The 21,352-nt window shown below is 43.3% G+C and overlaps 1 protein-coding gene across 5 annotated transcripts in view; it reads left to right on the top strand.

Annotated features, from left to right (window-relative positions):
* SAMD4A (sterile alpha motif domain containing 4A) overlaps positions 1-21,352 on the top strand; it is a 228,680-nt gene that overhangs the window by 127,222 nt on the left and 80,106 nt on the right. For all 5 annotated transcript variants that reach the window (XM_015143720.3, XM_077941037.1, XM_001086657.4 and 2 more), the window contains one exon: positions 10,596-11,114. In XM_015143720.3, coding sequence (XP_014999206.1) covers positions 10,596-11,114 — 519 coding nt within the window. The remainder of the gene's footprint in view (positions 1-10,595; positions 11,115-21,352) is intronic.

Here is a 21,352-nt window from a genome sequence, read left to right on the forward strand (position 1 = left end):
TTCTAGATGATGGCATCCTGCAACTTGGAAAGGATGAGGCCCTTGTCTGGAGATGTTATCCCTATGAGCTCTGATCTCTTATCTCCTTCCATAGCATCCCCACCAATTTGGCCAAAGCCAAGGGCCCTCATCTGATCAGTCCTCCTGGTTCTGGTCCAGCCACTGAGCCCTGGGTCTACTCAATTTCATAGCAGGACGCTGAGAAGGAGGGAAATGGCCTCAGCCATTCTTATTCCTATTTAGAGAACTGCTTTCTTCACCATCGTCCTTCCTATCTGTTCTCCTTACCCACTGCCCAAGGACTTCAGCAATGAAAAAGTAGCTTCCCTTCTCAAAAAAAAAAAGAAAAAAGAAAAAAGAAAAATCTGAAAAATCTTATTCTGATTGCATCAGTAGACCTACTAACCTGAAAACGAGTTTGGTGCACAAGTAACAGGTGAAAACCAGCTGCCTTTTACTGCTTACCGTTGCAGAAATTCCCAGGGTTGGCTGGCAGCTGGAGGGGAAGCAGGAAGGGAGGTGTGTCTCTAGCTCCCTCTACAGGGCCATGCCCCAGGAGGACAGGAGAGCCGGGCTGAATATGTTCCAGGGTCACCCAACTCTGTCCTTGCACAGTTAGCCAGGCCTTTCTTTCCAAAAAGAGTATCAGTTAATTTGTGACTATGGACTCGAATATCCTGCCTCCACAAAATTGTTCATCCTCTCCCCCATTGGATGACTCGTGCGTGTAAGTATTTTATTTCATATTTCATACCTAAATGAGTGATATATACATTTCACTATCAACATTGCTAACATGCATATTTTGGGAATATCTATATGCTGTTCCTTGGTGACAATATTTACATGGTTACACACCACACCACAGGGCTCTTACATTCACACTTACACTTTGGATCCCATCTCTTGAGTTGGGAAACTTTGTCTATAAGTTGTTGAGCAACTTCCTTGTTATTTGAGAAAGCATGGGGCCCAGTAACTTCACAGTCATGTAAAGATATAGAATGGCTCCCTGGTGTCAGGGGTGGGATGTGTGCACTCCAGCCCTTCCCATATTTCCTGAGGTGTATAAACCTGTTGTGTGGCATGGCTGTTGTTCCATTTGCTCCACTGAATTAAGCATGAAATATTCTTTCGTGATTCGATCTGTTTATACTCCTCCCAAGATACTCCTCTGTTGACTGTCTGGACATTGCCAAGGATGCTGACCTGGGAGTTCTTTGTGAAATATTATTGCAGTTAGGCTACGTGGACAATGGTGTGTTTCTTTTGGGACCCTCATGTCTAGAACCTCTTGTGCAACAAGGCCTAAATCTAAGCGTAGAAGCAGAAAGCACACTTTTCTCCTTTGCAAGGTCGGCATAAGGATTGCTAATTCATTATTTTAAGATACTATTGGAGTGTCACTCTGTGGTGTGTGGGGTTTTGGCAGTGGTGGTCTGGAGTGTGAGGGCGGCACTGAAGATTAGAGAGTGGGAAAGCTTCCTGCGTTTAGAACACTTCCAGCCTCTCCTCTGAGGGGTTTTTGGTGTAAAAAACTAGTCAAGTGTGGTTTACAAGAATGTGTCTTGTGTTTGTCGAGTGAAGTAACATTTTTTTCACCTCTGATTTATATAACTCTTAGGAGACCCATTCCTATGAGGCTTTATTAAAACATAATCACTTAACGTCCCCCCCTCCCGCTGCAAAAAATCAGACATATAACAGTCTTAAACCCTGTTGACATTGCTTTTCTTTCCTTCTTTAACAGATGTTTGCAAGAGTTGTATTAAATACATTTCATTCTGCTGTCTCAGCCTCTCAAATCTTTTTCATGAAGATTACTTTAATTGGTGTCAGTTACAATCACAAAAAGCACCCATTTTGCTTTTGTTTTCTAGCAAAAAACAATGGGGAAACTTTCCATCTTAAACAGAATATTGAAAAGGGGGAGGTAGTAAAGATTTTGAAAATTGAGCTAATCATTTTATTTTCCTCTTTTTCATGTTCCTGTTTTTATTTGATGTTAAAACTAAAAATAATCAGAATACAACAAAGTTGAATGAGAAAGGGGTGATTGAACAGTTTGTGTGTGACAGTTGGTACCTACTATTGTTTATAGGTCATAGTCATCTATTCTATCTTAAGCCTTCCATTTAAAGGAAACTTCTAGGAAACAACTAACATTTTGAAGAAATCCAAAAGACTATTAAAACACTATCAAACAAAAGGCCATAATTAGCTGGGCACAGTGGCTCATGCCTGTAATCCTAGTACTTTGGGAGGCTAAGGCAGGAGGATCATTTGAAACTAACCTGGGCAACAAAGCAAGACTCCATCTCTACAGAAAATACAAAAATTAACCAGGTGTGGTGGTACATGCCTGTAGTCTGAGCTACTCAGGATGCTGAGGTGGGAGGATGGCTTGAGGCTAAGAGGTTAAGGTTGCAGTGAGCCATGGTTGTGCCACTGCTCTCTAGCCTGGGCAACAGAGCAAGACCCTGTCTCAAAAAAAAAACAACAACTGTAATTAATAAGGAATATTAATGCATGAAAAAAATGGAGACACCCTCATTACCCTTATGGAGTTTGCATTCTAATGGAGAGGGGCCAGAAATAAGCATACTGTACAGCAGGTCACATGGTGGTAAGTGCTATGGAAAAAGCAAAGCGTGACCTGGGAATAAGGGAGTGTAAACTGAGAGAAGTGGGGTGGGCGACAGATAAGGTCTGTCTAAAGGTAGGAAGGTGACATTTGAGCAAAGACAGAGCTGAGAGAGGCTAAACATGGGTGTGGGGGGAAAGTGTTACAGGCAGAGGAAGCAGCAAGTGTGAAGGTTCCGAGGCAGGCACACGGCTGATATGTTGAAGGAACATCACAGCAGCCAGGATGGACTGAAACAGGAGAGGGTCAGTAGTAAGGGTAGAGGCTAGATCATAGAGGGACTAACAGGCCATCATAAGGACTTTGGCTTTTACTCTGAGATAGGAAGCCATTGACATGTTTGATCAGGGGAGTGACATGACCTACCTTCTAGTTTTAAAAGATCCTTTTATAAATGATTGTTATGGTTGATAATAGACTACTGGAGAGGGTGGGGATATGAAGAAACATGGTGAGAAGTAGTCACATTCCAGATGTATTTTGAAAATTCAGCCCATAGGATTTATGGAGAGGTTAGATGCAGGATATGAGAGAAGGGAGTCAAGGATACTCCAAGGTTTTGACCTGAGCAACTGGAAAGATGGAAAGCCATCTGCTGAGATAGGAAAGAAGAACAAAGAAGCAGATGTGGTGAGAGTAAGAGCAAGAGTTGGGTTGTAGACATGTTGACTTTGAGATCATCTGAGTGAGCATGGAGAGGATGCAGTTGCAATGTGAATCTGGGGCTCAGGGGAGAAACCTGGGCTGCAGATACAAACATGGAGTTGTCTGCATACTCACGGGCCAGAGGTCAGAACCGAGGCAGGTGGCTGGGGGAGCTGGCCTGGTTTTTGTGCCCTCTGGGAATGGCCAGCCTCAGACCTCCTGACTGGTCATGGCCAGGAGGAGGTCAGAAACCTGAAGGTGAATCCTAACCCTAATTTGAGTCCTTGGCCGAGATCTCAGGACTAGTTTCCAGCTGGCCTGGGTCCTTAAGGAGTAAAGGAGCACTCCTGGAGCACCTAGCTGTGCCCGGTACCTGGGGAAAAAGTAACTACAGATGGAAAGTCTCCATGAAAGAGATGACCAGATCTCTCCTCTGGAGAGGTGAAGGGTTCATTGGAAGTATCTGCTAGGGCAAGAGGTACCTGGTTCTTGCCTTTTGAGGATGGTCAGATGCCTTTGAATGACCAGCACCCGACCTTCCTGTTGTCAGAAAAGACTAAAATGATCATAGTGGTCTATATAGTCCGCTACATAGATCCCAGCCTTTTCTAGTGAATCCAGGGGACAGTAACATGTTGAAGTGATTTTTACCAAGTAACCAAAAGCTCTCTGTATTTGTTAACTATTGCTGTGTAACAAACTACTCTAAAACCTAATGACTTAACAAGAAGTTATCTCTGTTTTCTGAGGGTCAGCAATTTAGAACAGCCTGGCTGGGTAGCTCCGGCTCGAGGTCTCCAACAAAGTTGTAGTCAAGAAATAAACTAGATCTGGAGGAGCCACTTCCAAGCTCACTCACATGGCTGGCAAGTTGATTCTGGCTGTTGGCAGGAGGCCTGAACTCCTCCCCATACAGGTCTCTCCCTGGGGTGCCTGAGCATCTTCATAATTGGTGTGACTGGCTTCTCCCAGAACAAATGAACCAAGACAGCAAGGTAGAAGCTGCAATGCTTTTTGTGACCTAAGGTCAGAATGCCTCCACTGCACACTGTTGGTCACATAGACCAACTCTCATTCAGTGTGGGAGAAAAGCACACAGGTGAATACCAGTAGTCTAGGATCAATGGAGGCTACCCTGGAAGCCCGCAATCACCTTCCTTGAAAGTAGGGGGAGGGTTTATGTCTTTTCAATCCTTTGTACCTTTTCAAAGCACCACTTGCAGCTGTAAGGGCTCATAACTCCAGACTGGGTTCCCCATCACAACTGGTCGAATCCATACCACTAGCAGGGCTCCCACCAAATTATGGGGATTCTTCTCTGGTCACCTCTAGCTCAAGAGGGTACCTTGGAGACAAATTCAAGTGCCATGCCAACACAGGAATCCCACCATTTGCCATGTTGGTATTTTTGCCCTGATTTTTCAGGTGCCCTGGGCTCAGCTCACATCCCTACCAAATAAATACATGGTGTGTGTTGTTATCCACTTTTGAGTTGTGCAGAGTTGCAGTATATTTAGAAGCCTTTAGTACATGATGTGTCTAGGATTGACTTTGTAACATATATTCTTCCAAGGAGCCTTTGACCATGTAAAACCCACCAATATTCCTTCCTTTTTAGCACATTCATTTCACTAGTACTTCTTCTGTGTGTGCATTTAATTCCTAGCCATTTCTTGCATGAGCAAATTGCCTAAATGCGCTTGTGAGAAACCCTTTTATGGTAAACGTTATTAAACTGAAAACAAGGGTATAATAAAATAGCAATTTAAGGGTAATTTACTAACAACTAGAGCCCTTAAGCATTGACATACCATTGTGTAGTAATAATACCAGACTTGGTATTTAAACACACTCTTTGTCACTCCAAAAATCATTGGGACAGTTTCCTAATCCTCATGGTCTTTAATTATAGCTCCTTTAATTTTTTTTTTTTTTACTACATCTATGTCACTGGCTTACAAATTATAAATCATTAACTTCTATCCACATAAAACATCCAGCAAACTGTTACATCTCTGCTCCTTATACAGAGAAATAACAAAGAAAATATTCAGAAAACATACTAGAGGTGAGCTGACATCTCTAAACCTTGAAGTTCTCGCACTTAAGTTTTCCACTGTGTCCTGAATCAGGTGATATTGGGGTGAGTAATGGTAGAGCCTGGATCTCAGAAGTGATCAATTAATTGAAAATTCTGAGGCTTCCTGAATCTTCCCCAGGGAGAAGAATTTGTTAAATACAAATCTCAGCAAAGATTCTTTGCTCTCTAGAGGGTGGTGTGGATGCCACAAAGGCCAGTGGGCAGTTGGACAGGACCTAGGCAGTATGACCAAGTCCCTGCATGTAGGGTCTGGCTTCCATTTGAAGGTGGAGATGTTCACACTTGTCAGCACCCTGGGGATACTCTCCTGAAAGACTGACTCATGCTAACTAGAAAGTAGGGAGGTAGGCACTGCAATGCTGGCTGGTTAATTTGCCACGAGGAGCCATCATCAGAGAGACCAGACGTACTCAAAGTCCATATAATCAGCACACATTGTCCCTGTCGGCAGGCCTCCACAGGAAGCCAAATTATAATCAGAAACTCTGTATTAAGTTGCCCTGAAAAATCATTATCACAGATTTTGGAAATACCTCAAGTCTCTATGATCCGTTCATTCTCTACCTGAGGGTAACTGGGGAGCTAAATCATGGTCCAAAGGTTGTTTGGTGAGTGGATAATCAGGACAGGGGAGGCTGAGGGAGGGAAATGTTTAGTGGCAACAGGAACTTCATGGGTCCGTGCCAGAATGGGAATGACTTTGCCAGAAAGACTGATCTATTCAAAACCAAGTGGCTAAAACTTCCTTTTACCTAGAGGGGCAGTTGGATAGTGTACTAATTAATTTAGCAGCTTAAAACAATACACATGTTACACAGTTTCTGTGGGTCAGAAATATGAGAGATTCTGGCTTAGGATTCCTCAAAATGGTATGTGGGCTGCAGTCGTCGAAAGGCTTACCTGGGCTAGGAGAACTGCTTCCAAGATGGCTCCCTCATATGGCTGGCAACTTGGTGCTAGGTATTGGCACAAGGCCTCAGTTCCTCACTACAAGGACCTCCCCATTGGGTTGCTTGAATGATGTCATGACATGGCAGCTGGCTTTCCCTAGAGTGAGTACTCGGAGACAGCAAGGTGAGGCCACAGTGTCTTTTATAACCTAATCCATAAAGTCACATGCCGCCATTTCCCCTACATTCTATTTACTGAAAGTGACTCACTGAATCCATCCTGCACTCAAAAGGAAGGGAATTAGGCTCTGCCTTTCAAAGAGAGGTTTGTCAAATAAATAGTTAACATATTTTAAACCATAATAGGTATCACTTACATTGTCTCTATAACTCCTTTTTATTATACTTCCGTTGCTCACCAACTCCTCTGATGATCCATGTACTCTATTAATACATTTATATGATGTTTATAACTATTACATATTTATATGTAATTCTATATCATATATAACTATAGAACATCTAATTATGTTATAAATATCAATATATTTGGCTTATGGCCACGCTGTTGTAGCAGGACAGCCATTATGTACCTAATATCAAACCTGCCTACCTCCATTTTGCCACTTCACTAGCAGGGGGCCAGGGCAAGTAACTTGGCCCATCTGTGCCCCTGTGCCTTCATCTGTAAAAGAAGGCTAGTAATAGGACCTACCTCATAAGCTTCTTGGGAGGATTAAGTGAGTAATTAAATGCACAGGGCTTAGAAGAGTGCCTGGCACTTCGAAAACATTCAATACTGTTGGCTCTCAGCGGTGGCAGCTGGAGTGGTAGCAGAAATAGTTTGATCCAGTAGGTGTAGTTAGCCCTCAGAGAGCAATCTGATTTCCATGTTCCCAGTGGTAGTAAACAAAAGCCATACTTGTCTTCCTGGTCCCACCATCCAAGCCATGTTCTGAGGATAAAGGGACCGGGGCCAGCAGCCTCTCATTTTCCTTCCTCTTTGCTGCGCTTGTTCCTCCTCTGAATCCCAGGTTAATCCACAACAGAAAGTGGTTACATGGAGATAACATGTTTAGTTTGTACTATGACTCCTATTTACGTTTTGTTGTTGTTGCTGAATTTTTTTTTTTTAGGCTGACATTTTGTGGAAGGGTAGCATATCCAAACAGGGAAATGACCTCGCAGAAAGCTAGGGAGTTCCTCAGCCTCGTGAATTTTTAATTAGAGGCCATTCCTAATTTTTTATCTTTAAATGTCCATTTTCAAGGATGTACGCTAGCCACCTCTGATTACAGTAGGCTTACAACATAACCGCGTTTGCTTCTTGGCCCCTTTTGCTTCTTTCCAGTGCCTCTTGGGCTTAATGAATAGTTTTTATCTTCATGCTAAGCACATTCATCATTTAAAACATGCCTGGTATTTGCTGAAGATGAATTGAGGGGAAAGTTAGAAATGGAATTTTCTTCACCTCTCAGTGCTACTTTAAAAGGGAGGCTATACCTAGTGGAATGTGTGAGAGTTGTCTTGTGTCAGGTGGCAGTTAGCTAAATATAGAGTCAGGGAGCTGGGAGGGACCTGCTGAGGTCATCTGTGCCCTCCCGCCAGCCTTCCCCATCTGAATGTCTCCAGCCCTGTGCTCGCCAGCTCAGTAGTCACCAGCCACATAAGACTTCTAAGCTCTTCAGCTGTGGCTGGTCCAAGTTGAGATGTACTGTCCATGATAAAATACATTGACATTTTAAGACTTTTAAAAGATTTTTAAAGACTTAATTCAAAAAACAGGAAAAATGCCTCATTGATAATTTTATGAAATTATTAATGATGATTGATAATGAAGTGATAATATTTTGATTATTTAAATAAAATATATCATTAAAATTTACATTACCTGTTTGTCTCTTCTTTAATATGGCTACTAGAAAGTTTAGCATATTATATGTGGCTTATATTTTATTAGTGTTGGACAGTGCTCTCAAGATTATCTCACTCTGTTATTCAGACCCCCAGGGCAGAGACTCTAAAGCCTTCCTTGGTGATTTTGAGTCTTTCATTATTCTGGCAATTCTGTTCTTCTCCACGTCCTATCTTAATCTCTCCTGCTTTTGGTTTGGAGACTTCTACTTCAAATAGTTGACTCTTTGGCATCTCCTTATGAAATCCCCACTTGAAGTGAGTCAAGCATCTCTTCATATTGTTGTAAGCAGAGTAAACGCATTTTCTTGTCACCTTTTGACTTTCTACCTCCTTGATCATTTTTAATGACTTCTTTTGGGTCATCTTCTCTATATTGTTTTTAAAAACTTGGTATCCCAAACCACCCACATTGCTCTAACATGAGTCCGACTATGCAGAGACAAGCGGAAGGAATTATCTCCATCATCAAGTACTTGACTGGCCCTTTTGCTACTTTACGTTATTTAATCCCACAGCACATGGAGGGGCAGATGCTATTTGTACCACTCTTGATAAGGTGGTTGGGGCTCAGAGAGGTTAAGTAACTTACCAAGGTTCTACCACAAATTAAGTGGCATGCCTGGGATTTGTGCCCAGCTTGCCTGACTCCAAAGCTTATGCTCTTTCGTTATATACCATGCCTCTTTTTTTGCTGGTATTTTTCTTGAGATAGTCTTTCCTGTAGTCTTGATCGCCATTGCAGTACAGGGTGATGCATTTGTAGCTTATGGTCAACAGTGATAACTGGGCTTGTTATGTTTGCACCTAGCTAGAATTGCTAAGCCCTTCTGCTAAATTCCAGAAACCCCTTCCAACCCTCCAGATACGGCATAAAAGCCAGCAGGACTGTCCAGCCCTAGCCCTTGTAGGGTCATCAGTGGGCCAGTGTTGAGATCTCCAGGTGTCAGGAATGATTTCTCTGAAAATAAGCTTTCTTTCCTCTGTCCCAGAGCCTGTGAATAACTATCAATCCCAAGACAGGCTATTTCTCAAAGGCTAATCAAGGCAAAGTGCATTGTTTGTGTTTTGAGTGAGAGGGGACAGAAGGGATACTTCTGAGTGTGTTAAAAATAGATCTTCCCATAGCTCGAAACTTGGGGACATTATGCTCAGTGAAGTAAGGCAGTCACAAAAGGACAAGTACTGAAATGCCGTATGATTCTACTTCTCTGTGGTACCTAGAGTAGTTAGAGTTTCAGTTTGAGAAGATGAAAGGGTTCTAGAGATGGATGGTAGTGATAGTTGAACACTGTTATGAAATGGTGAATTTTTTTTTTTTTTTTGAGACTGGGTCTCCTCTGTCACCCAAGCCAGGATACAGTGGTGCAATCACAGCTCACTGCAGCCTCGACCTCCCAGGCTCAAGCAATCCTCCCACCTCAGCCTCTAGAGTAGCTGGATCTACAGGCACACACCATCCCACGTGGCTATTTTTTTTTTTAATTATTTGTAGAGATGAGGTCTCATTATTTGTAGAGATGAGGACCAACTCATTGCCTAAGTTGATCCCTAACTCCTGGGCTCAAGCGATGCTCCTGCCTCAGCCTCCCAAAGTGCTGGGATTACAGGCATAAGCCACCACCCCCAGCCTGTGAATGTTCCTAATGCCACTGAACATACACTTAAATATGATTAAAATGGTAAATGTTATGTGTATTTACCACAATAAAAACAAGCTGATCTCTACATAAAGAAAAACAGCGGTTAGAGGTGCCCCAGGAGCCAAGTCTTGAGTCCATTGCTTATTCTAGCTTTGAGCCCATAGTTGTTCTGAGTTAGCGTCTCATGAGAAAGGTGCAGGCTTACTGCACAGAGATGAGTGGAGCTCTTTTTTTCCCTGACAAATTTCTCCATCTAGGAAGTTTTTCCAATTTCACACAGATGCCTTTGCCAGGATTTAAATCACTTTCAACAGATGTCTGGGGAGCTGTCTGGGGGAGGGGAAGCAGCCTCACCCCCGGGACTCTGGAATAGGACCTTTGTTCATACTTACTTGTCTATGGAGAGCTTCTTAGTCTTAGCCCCATGTCTATCAGGGGGTGGGCTAGACCTTTCTCAGAAAGAAAACAGCTATACATTCTATTCAATTGTACCAAAGTAGTTGTAGCTTCTTTGGAAACATGAATGAGAATTTGATTGAGTACTCAATATCTAAGAATGTTTGATCTGTGTTTCACTGGAGTCTCTGGCCCTTGAAAACCTGGGGCCAGTTAACCAATCTGATGCACAGGCTCTTTGGAGAAAATATAGCCAGGGTATGTAGATTGGGACCCTAATCCATAAAAATTCTCTTTAGAGTATCTGTTTAGAGTCATTGTGGGTGTAGTTGCTTATTTGCCCTGTATATTTTCCTTTTCAGGAATCATTAACCAATGGCAACAGGAATCCAAGGATAAAGTGATTTCCCTCCTGTTAACTCATCTGCCTTTGCTGAAGCCAGGAAACCTCGACGCAAAAGTAGAATATATGAAACTGCTGCCCAAAATCCTGGCTCACTCTATTGAACACAACCAGCACATTGAGGAGAGCAGGCAGCTGCTGTCCTATGCTTTGATACATCCAGCCACTTCGTTGGAAGACCGTAGTGCTTTAGCCATGTGGCTGAATCACTTGGAGGACCGCACGTCAACCAGCTTTGGTGGCCAGAACCGAGGCCGCTCAGACTCTGTGGATTATGGACAGACACACTATTATCACCAAAGACAGAACTCCGACGACAAGCTCAATGGGTGGCAGAACTCTCGGGATTCTGGGATTTGCATCAATGCCTCCAACTGGCAGGACAAAAGCATGGGGTGTGAGAATGGTCATGTGCCCCTCTACTCCTCCTCATCTGTCCCCACCACAATCAATACGATTGGAACCAGCACAAGTACAAGTAAGTTCCCCGGAAACCCTGTCATGTAGTCTGGTTTGGCGATTTGCTGTGTATGTGGCATGTCCCGCTGACAGTGTCTGCTCCATGCACCCTGTGACCCTGGGAGAGAAGGGCTGATTGGAATTGGCTGTGGGAAAGGTCCTTTGGACCCCATATTTGTTGCTCTTTGACTCTGCAAAGATTAAAATACTGGGATGGTAAAAGTGATTGATGGTCCAAATTTGGGTTATAAACAGACCAAAAATAAATAGAGAATAAAGGAAAGAAGGAAACTTCCCGTTTCCACAAACAGAGATGCATTTCACCCATGTCTTTCACCCTGGGGTTTTGGATTTGCTGAGGCACTGAGTTACTGTGTGATTCTCTAAACCTAATTCTAACCCATGGTTAACCAGGCAGCCTCATGGGCTTTGTGCTTTTTTTTTTAATTTTATTTTTTCCTCTTTCTTTCTCTCTCTCTCTCTCTCTCTTTTTTTTTTTTCTTAAATTTCACCCTGGAATGTTTCCTCCCTTTGCATTTTCTGGTTTTAATCCCCAAATGTCGGGGCACTTTTTTCCTGACCAGTGGGAGCAGGTTTGCTAACTGAGAATGCTGCTGTGTGCTGTGGCCTGGTGAGAATGCCGTGGACTTCCTCTCGTTCAGTCCAACACCTTAGGATAGGTGGGTCAGGAACTGCTTTGTGGGTGGGGAGAGCGGAGAACAGCCCTCTGCTCTTTTGACCACTAAAGCAAAGTACTGCACCCTCAGCTGGGCACTGGGGCTGGGAGTCCTCTCTCTGTCTCCCCACTGAGGCCGAGTAAAGTGACAAACACACCATTGGTGCCTATATAAAGTAGCGATGTGGAAATGCACCCTGTCTTCAAACAGTGTTCCTTAGTGCTAGTTTACACCTGTCCGTGAACACAGTGGCAGTGCCAAGATAACTTTCTTGAAGGAATGCTTTTGCAATTAGACCTGATGTGCCTGTCTTCATGCAGGAACCCCCAATTAAAAGATACGAGAGGATTAATAATTGGGGCCCTGGCACAGAGACTCAGGCCTGTAATCCCAGCACTTTGGGAGGCCTAGGCGGGCAGATCACTTGAGGTCAGGAGTTCAAGACCAGCCTGGCCAACATGGTGAAACCCTGTCTCTACCAAAAAATACAAAAATTATCCAGACATGATGATGTATGCCTGTAATCCCAGCTACTCAGGAGGCTGAGGTTAAGGAATCACTTGAACCCAGGAGGCGGAGGTTGCAGTGAGATGAGATCATGCCACTGCACTCCAGCCTGGGCAACAGAGTGGGTCTCAGAAGAAAAAAAAAAGAAAAAGAATTGGCAGTGATGCTTTCTTGGCATCTGTCCCTACTTGGATCTTTGGTTACCAGGCCTCTTTAAATGGCTTTCTCAAATAGGTAGGATTGTTGAATTACAGCTACATGAACTGAAACAGTACCTCAGTGGAATAACCAAGCAAACACTGAAGACACTGCACTGATACTGCTACAACATGGGATTTTTTTAAATTCTTGTTTCTGCTTTTACATTTAGATATGGGTCACTTGCACATTTTGGGAATTAGGTGATTACTGCATCTTAATTTATTATATAAGAGGTTCTGATGACAGTATCTTTCATAGACTGTAATCCAGCAGGAACTGTTCACTTGTCTCTGTATGATAGGGAGTGATGGCTGTGACTTCTAAAGCAGACACATGCAGGCAGATGACAGTCTCTTGGTCTAAGTTTTCTGCATTGGCAACAGAATCTAGCTATTGTTACAAAACTCTTCAATAGCTGGGAGAGATGCGAGCTGTAAGCTGCCTGCCTTCTTAAAATATGGTCTTTTGTGTTTTAAAGGGTTGAGTTTTATGTCATTTGTCTCGAAATTAGGCTTGGGTCATTATATATTTCTGTCCACTGATTTATACATTCAGGATCAGGTCTTGACATTTAGTACATTTAAGATAGTTATCAGGTTGTAGTCAACAAGCACTTGTTTCTGGCTGTGGCCACCCAGCCAGCCCCATAGAGGGTAGAAAATTTGTAGATGACTGTCATGGCCTTACTGATCTCTGAAGCCCTATGTAATACTTGAGTGAAAAGGACTTGGAGGCTTAACCAGATGACTAGACGATATACCTTTGGAAGAAGGCAGGCATTAGAGCCCTCTTCCAGAGCATCAGAGAAGATCAAAGGGCTCAGATCTCCCCTCCAGAAAGTTTCATTCAAACACTCATGGCCATATCAACACTTGTATGTCAATAATATCTCTTTAAGAAAATGTGAATGTCATTGCTGTACTCTTCTGTATTGCCTGTGGTGGTTCAATTGTGTGAGTCAAAACCGCAAGCCTTTGGGTCACTTGTTAACTTGTCCCTCTATCAATAAACCCTGAGCACCTGGGAGGCGGCCTGACTGAGGGAAGAACAAGGACTTTGGCACCAACGCCTCCTGGGTCCAAATCCCAGACCTGCAATTTGCTACCTACAGCTTGGCCAAGTAATTTAACCTCTCCCATCAAGGTGCCCACTTGTAAAACTGGAACATTCATAATATCTACCTTTGAGGGCTGTAGTGAAGGTAAATACAATTATGTAAATGCCCAGCCTGGTTAGAGCAGCAACAGTAGGCACTCCAGGGGTGCCTGTTAGATGAATAAATGAAAGAAACTGGGAAAGACGGTGAGGAGCTAAGTGTTAACACTGATATGCAGATTCTGTGCCCTCATTTTCAGTTCTGATGGGTGCCTGACATAAGCACCTTACCCAAAGCCCAGAACCATGCAGAGTATTCTAAGGGGCCTTGAATATGCTGTGATTTTTGGCCATTCCACTGCAATAGAAATTGGGTTGGACTTAAGGCTTCTTCTACTGCACTGAAGAGCTACACTTCTTACCTCTTTCCAAGTGGAAAAACAATCTGCATAAGACAACACGATGATAAAAACAGAAATCAATTAGTACTACACATTTTCAAATTATCAGCTACATTAATGATGGTGAATGAAAAGTAACCAGAAAGCCACCTCCTTAGTTTTTGTTTTTGTGTTTAACCTTGGTTTATTCCACTGCTGTTTTACGCCTCAGTCATTGTGCCTTCAACAGAGTGCCTTAACATTTGTGCCTTCCTCCTTGTATGGATTCCCAGTCATTTACCCTGCAAATGCTTCCTGTCCATCTTCTGTGTGCCTAGCACTGTGTTTAGGTCCATGGGAAATACCAGGAAGCTGCAGACCCAGTTAACACTTCCAAGGAGCCTGTAATTGGAGAGATATGACATATGAATCAGTATCACAATTAAAAATTAAATATTCCTTTTTGCTGGACTTATCCATAGAAATTTCATATAACAATTCATGAGTTATATAAAAGTGCAGTAAAGTCATACTCTAAGAGCTGCCACAAGGCATATAGGATGAAGTGCCAGCTGAATGTAGGTCTATCCTGTAAGTGCTGTGAATGTGCAGAATGGAGAGATCCTTGTGAACTGGAGCGTCAAGAAATCCTTTGGGCCAGGTGCCGTGGCTCACGCCTGTAATCCCAGCACTTTGAGAGGCCAACACAGGAGGATCGCTTGAGGCCAGAAATTCAAGAACAATCTGAACAACATAGCTAGACCCCATCTCTTAAAAAAAAATATATTAGCTTGATGAGTTGGCTGCAGTGAGCTGTGATCGTGTCACTGCACTCCAGCTTGGGTGACAGAGCAAGACTTAGTCTCAAAAAAAAAAAAAAAAAGGGAAAAGACCAGGCATTGGTGGCTCATGCCTGTAACCCCAGCACTTTGGGAGGCCGAGGTGGGCGAATCACTTGAGGTCAGGAGTTCAAGACCGGCCTGGCCAACATGGTAAAACCCTGTCTTTACTAAATATACAAAAACTAGCTGGGCATGGTGGCACATGCCTGTAATCCCAGCTACTCAGGAGGCTGAGGCAGGAGAATCGCTTGAACCTGGGAGACAGAGGTTGCAGTGAGCCAAGATCATGCCACTGTACTCCAGCCTGGGTGACAGAGCAAGAGTGTCTCAAAAAATAAAAGAAACAGAAAAGAAAAAGCAAGTTGTTGCAGGGGAAATGGAAAGTGAGCTAAGATGGAAAGAGGAAGGAGAATCTGGAGGGGAGGGGGCCCCTGGGTAGGAATATGCACTGAGAGCAAAGGGACGGGAGTTACAATGTACAGGCAGGATGAAAGACAGGGAAGAGGAAGGGTAGGCTCACAAAGGGAGAGGTAGTGAAGGCAGGTGGTAAAAGTAGGCTGAGGGAAAGGATCTGAGTGTCCCGAAGAGGCCAAGCATTGACACCCTAGGCATAGGAGTGACATGCTGTATGGGGAAATGGATTGTCTGTGAGCAAACCAGATGAGTGGCATTGACAAGTGCAGAGTCAGCAGGTTTCAACGTTGTGAAGTAATAAAAGTATCATTAGGACAGCAGCACCTATGGAACAGAAGGAATGGATACTAGAAATGTTCCTAGGTGGAATTATTAGGATTAGGATTCAGTATTGGTATGGACAAATTTTTTTTTTTTTTTTGAGAGAGGGTCTTGCTCTGTTGCCCAGGCTGGAGTACAGTAGTGTGATCATGGCTCACAGCAGCCTCAACTTCCTGGGCTCAAGCAATCCTCCCATCTCAGCCTCTTGAGTATCTGGGACTACAGGCATGCACCACCACACCTAGATAATTTTTGTATATTTTGTGGAGACAGGATCTCCCTCTGTTGCCCAGGCTGGTCTCAAACTCCTGGGCTCAAGTAATCCTCCTGCGTAAGCCTCCTGAAGTGCTGGGATTATAGGTATGAGCCACCACACCCAGCCTGACATACATTATTGAGTTATTTATTCATTCACCTAGAAAATGTTTATTGCGTGCCTACTGTTGTGTCTTGCCTGCTCAAGGCACTTGGGATGCATAGTGGATAAGACAAAGTTGCCTTCCCTCGGGGCGCTGGCAGTCTAGTGTATACAAATTGTAGTATATAAGTAAAGTATATGTGTGGTAGAAGATGGTAGGTGATATGGAAATAGGAACAAGGGTACGATCAGGCCTACATAGTGAGGTGATTAGAGCATGAAACGGGGTGGTCAGGGTAGACCCCATTTACAAAGTGGGGTGTGAGCAGAGACTTGAAGGAGGAGTGGGAGTTAACCAAGTGGACATCTGGAGCAGAGTATTCCAAGCAGAGATAAAGCTGGAGCAAAGATCCCAAGACAAAACAGTGCCTGACTTGGTAGGGGAAAAACAAGAAGTCTGGTGTCTGAAAGGGAGTGAGCGAGGTAGACAGTGGTCAGAGAGGCTAGAGACCGAATGGGCATCGTAGGTCATTGCAAGGACTTGGACTTTTGCTCTCAGTAAACCAGAAAGCTATTGGAGGATTTCCAACAGGAGAGTGACATGATCCAACTCATATTTTAAAAGATTCTCTTTGGCTGCTGTCTTAAGAATAGATAGGGCAAGGACAGAAACAGGAGAACCTCAGTTAAGAGGCTGTTGCAGTAATCCAGCAAGAGAAGATGGCTCACACCAGGATGGCTACAGTAGAAGGGTGAGAAGCAGTCAGGCTCTCGATATATTTTGAAAGTAGAGCCAACAGGATTTCCTGACAGAATAAATGAAGGGTGTGAAGGAGAGGATCGAAGGAGGACTCCAGTGTTTTTTGCTTAGGCAACTGGGTGTTGCTGTCAGTTGAGACAGGGAAAGTCTTTATCAGATAGAGTAGGATTTGGAGTAAGCTCAGGAGTTCAGTGTCATATATGATGAGTTTGGCATGTCTGTTGGAGATACTGAGTAGGCAGTGGGATATATGAGTGTGCAGTTTGGGAGAGTGAAGTTGGTCTAAAATAGACATTTGGGAGTTAGTAGCACATGGGTGGTATTTAATGCTGGGACTAAATGAAATTGCCAGAGACTGGCAGAGAGAAAAGGCTGAGACTGTAGATAAAGAAGGCCAAGGCCCCCAGGCCTGGGCACCTCAACCTGAAAGCTGGAGAAAAGCAGGGGAAGCAGTAAAATAAACTAAGGAGAAACCCTTGAGGTTGGAGAAAACTGAAGTGCGTGTGTCTTACAAAGCACATAAAGAAAATGTTTCCAGGAGAGAAGAGTGATCGGCTGAGTAAAATGTTACAGATAAGCTAATGAGATGAAGACCAAGGATTGACCACTGGATTTATCAAAGAGGGATAGCAGAGGTAAAAGTGAGAGCACTTAGCACATGGTAGGTATTTGAGGGATGAAAAAAGTTAATGGCTCCGAAGAGATTGGAGGTAAGAGGGAGACAAACGGTCACATGCTAGATTTTGGATGTATGTTGATGTTGAGATGTTGGAGCGCTGAGATGGAGAAAAGTGATGTTTAGAAGGCATTAAAAATAGGTGATAGAGGCTGGGTGCAGTGGCTCACTGTAATCCCAGCACTTTGGGAGGCCGAGGCAGGTGGATCACTTACGCTCAGGAGTTCCAGACCAGCCTGAGCAACATGGTGAAACCACATCTCTATAAAAAATACAAAAATTAGCCGGATGTGGTAGTGTGTGTCTATAGTCCCAGCTACTCAGGAAGATGAGGAGGGAGGATCACTTGAGTCTGGGAGGCAGAGGTTGCAGCGACCCGAGATCACACCACTACACTTCAGTCCAGGTGACAGAACGATAGAATTTTTAAGGTCCTGTCTCAAAAAAAAAAAAAAAAAAAAAAAAACAGAAAAAAAGGAAAAAAAAAATAGATGCTATAGAGTTTTGAAGGACGGGATTAGGATAAGGCTGAGTAGGAGCCAAAGACTAAGTCCTAATCTAATGAGAATCTACCTATTTTCATTAATCAAGAGGCAAGAGTATCTTTTATTGGTTGCAGAGGTTAAATCAAGTGACATCTCAAGGACCTTTTCTACCATGAGATAAGGGAAGAGTGGGTTGGGATAGGCTGAAAAATGTTATGCAGCCTTTTGGATCGCATCAGAGCGCTTCAGAAGAGAGAGAAGAATGTATTTATTAGTACCTTGTTCTAGTAAGGCCGCTCAAGGGTATGCTCACTAAGAGCAAGAATGTGCACGTTCTTCACCACAAGCCTGTAGGACCAGATAGGACCAAGGTATTGGCTGTGACCAACCTTACACAAGGCTTGATCAACTTTGTTTCACCCATCAAGAGCAATTCCAAATATAGGCACATAGAACCCGGATTAGCATATCTAGGTTTGCTTCCTGTCTAAGGTCTGCTATAGAAAAAAAGTAAACCATTCAGACAAAGAATAAGTATTTCCTGGCTTTCTTAAGAGCCTACAGAATTCCCCTGTGTGGTGGTCAGTGCTACCTCACTTGCCCCAGACTGCCTTTCTGACCCTTGTCTGTTCTTCACTGGTGGACCTGGACCTGGAAGAAATCTCTGTGCTGCAGCTACGAATGAAACTTGTTTTTATTCAAATAATTGCAACACTTGACTTTTCTTTGCATTATTGACATTTGGATGTGAAAGCATGCTGGCCTTTGTTAGCCCAACATGAGGTAAGAACTCAGAAACTTTGGATACCTAAATTATGCCAGAATGCTCCATTTAAGCTGTCCACTTCTACAGATTCATGGTACATTTTGGAATCTTAGTATTTTATTAATCTTGTTTTTTTCTGATGATAAAAATAATGTGTTTGGTACCATAGAACATAAAAAGTAAGTTAACAATGATAGCAAATACCTACATAGTGTTTACTATATATTGGGTACTGTTTAAAACCCTTTACATAAATATTAACTCATTGAATCCTCATAACCTCATGAAGGTGGATATTATTGTTATCCCCATTTAACAACTAAGGGAACTGGAGCACAGAAAGGTTAGGTAATGTGACCAACATCACAGACCTACTTAGTAGTTGAGCTGGGATATGAACCTAGGCAGTGAGGCCTCTGGAAATCTGTTATTACTTGCCTCTCCCTCCTAATCCTATCCTCAGAGTTTGATTGCATGAGTAGCTAGTAGACTCTTGCTTTTCTCTGACCCTGGATTTGGCCCCATACAGACCCTCCAGCTTCCATGGTCTCCACAGCCCACAGGTGTAAGACCCTGCCTGAATTGCCCCATTTCTGTGACTCTCTGAAGCAGGGAGCAGTCTTTGCATCAACCCACACACCTCGGTGTCGGCTCTTAGCATTTTGTGTCAGTTTTTGGTCACCATGTTCACCTATCCTTCCCAACTGTGAGCTCCTTGGCGATAGGGGTTGTATCTTCTTTATCCCTATTTCCCAGCATCTGGCATAATGTGTGGCTCAAAAAGTCACAGAAATTTTGGAAATGTCAAATTCCTGGCACAGATTCAGCTGCAGTGGCAGAGCACCTTGTTGGATGAAGGCCGTCGCTTGCTAAGCCCAGATGTGGCCTCTGAATCCTCCTCAATATGCCCCTCTAGGCAACCACTATAATTCAATAAGAGATGGCATGTGAGCTGAAGCTTGTCTGCTCACCCTGCCATAAGTGTTTGCTGATCAGTAGGGACTTAATAAATTCCTGAGCTCACTAGGCAGATGTTCATGAAAATAATGAATTTCCAAAATAAACAAGAAAATGTCCTTAGGATTTCACTAAATATTTGGTGATAATATTCATCATTTAGCCTTCTGTCATAATCATCTTAGTGACATTTATTGTTACTCTTGCTCCTTTTGTGACTTATTTGACCAAATCAGTTTCAATACTAAGACTTTTAAAAACATACCTTGATTATAGAGGTAGTTATATGAATTTATACATGTGATGAACTGCCATAGTTACAAATGTATTCCCAAAAAAATTAGTGACCGCAAAAACAGCTGAGATTTGAATAAGGCCTGTAGTCTAGTTAGTTGTATTGCATTAATGTCAAGCTTCTGATTTTGATAATGCACTATTGATACGTAAGATGTCACCTTGGGGGAAGCTGGGTGATGGGTACATGAGACCTCTCTGGGTAGTATTTCTGCAATTTCTTGTAAATCTATAATTACTTCAAAATTAAAAGTAAAAAACAAAAATTACTTGGGATATTCAGTGCCTGGATTTTGGAGGGGGTTGGGGGAGGACATTGGTTTGGTCCTTGTTCTTGGTCTTCCTGAGGGGTAGAGGAAGTCCTTGCATTTATGGAAAGGATGGCTGCTAGGCCTCATACAGCCAACATCTGAAACTAAACAACTTCCGCAAGCAAAGTGGAGGACAAGAGTGGGAGTGAATCTCAGGGAAAGTGGCTCCCTTAGGAGCCCCTGATCTGCAACTGGAAAAAAACCTCATTTCTCTCAGCCCCTAATGCGGCAAGAGCCAGCGATTTCAAAGGTACTTGTTTTGCTCATGAAGTCCTTCCTCTTCCTTCTGCCCTTAACCTTTTTTCACAAGGCCACAAGCCACTTCAAATGCATTTCAGTCAGCCTGTAAGAACCATCAGAACACAGATATTCAAAAGAGGGAGAGATACCAGGCAGCTCAAGCTCTAGATGGGTCTGGCAAGAAAAGAGGCCTTTGCATATGGCCTCTTGGAACCTGAAAAGGAAGAGTGAAGCATGGAGACCCTGATTCTATCTTGCAGGCTGCAGGTCATCCGCACCCAAAGCCTTTGGAGCCACTGATGTAGTCTGGAGTTCCTTTGAAATTTTCATGGAATTATTTTGACTTTTACCAGCAGACTTTCTTTCTCGGTGGAAAATTTTCCTCTCCCAAAAATCTAGCCAACCTGGCATGTAACTGAAAAATTCCATTACTTCCTTAACCCCTCATTTGCTCTTCAAAGAGGTAACTAATGAAAGAGTTGGTTTGCTTTCTTTGAGAAGCATTTATAACAGCTGGCATGATATATTTTTAGCTTTAGCTTCCTTCCCCTTTGGGGGAAACTTTTTTTAGTATGGCACTGGCCTTCCTAATACATACTACATTGTAAACATGACTCAATATATCTCAGAGGACTCGATGTTGCCACTGGCTGATCCTTCTCCTGTTTCTAAGAGTCCAGAGTTTTTACAGGACTGTGTTTTTCCTTGTCATGCCTAGTGTCTGTTTTCCAGGGCTTGGGGAAGAATGGTCAGAAAAATGCTGTAGTGGGTGAGAAGCCTGCTAGTTGATCATGCGTTAGAGATCCCTCTGCCTGGAAAAAGGCAGAGACCTCCATGGGCGGTGTGCACCTTGGGTCATGAGGCTGTGCTCTCCATCCCCCATCCAGGAAGATTTTTTTAGACTTCAATGACAGTGAGGGTTATTAAACACTAGATGAGCCACAGAGGAAGACAGTTGTGTTCTCATTCCCCA

This window comes from Macaca mulatta, chromosome 7, assembly GCF_049350105.2.
Source record: "Macaca mulatta isolate MMU2019108-1 chromosome 7, T2T-MMU8v2.0, whole genome shotgun sequence".
Taxonomy (NCBI): domain Eukaryota; kingdom Metazoa; phylum Chordata; class Mammalia; order Primates; family Cercopithecidae; genus Macaca; species Macaca mulatta.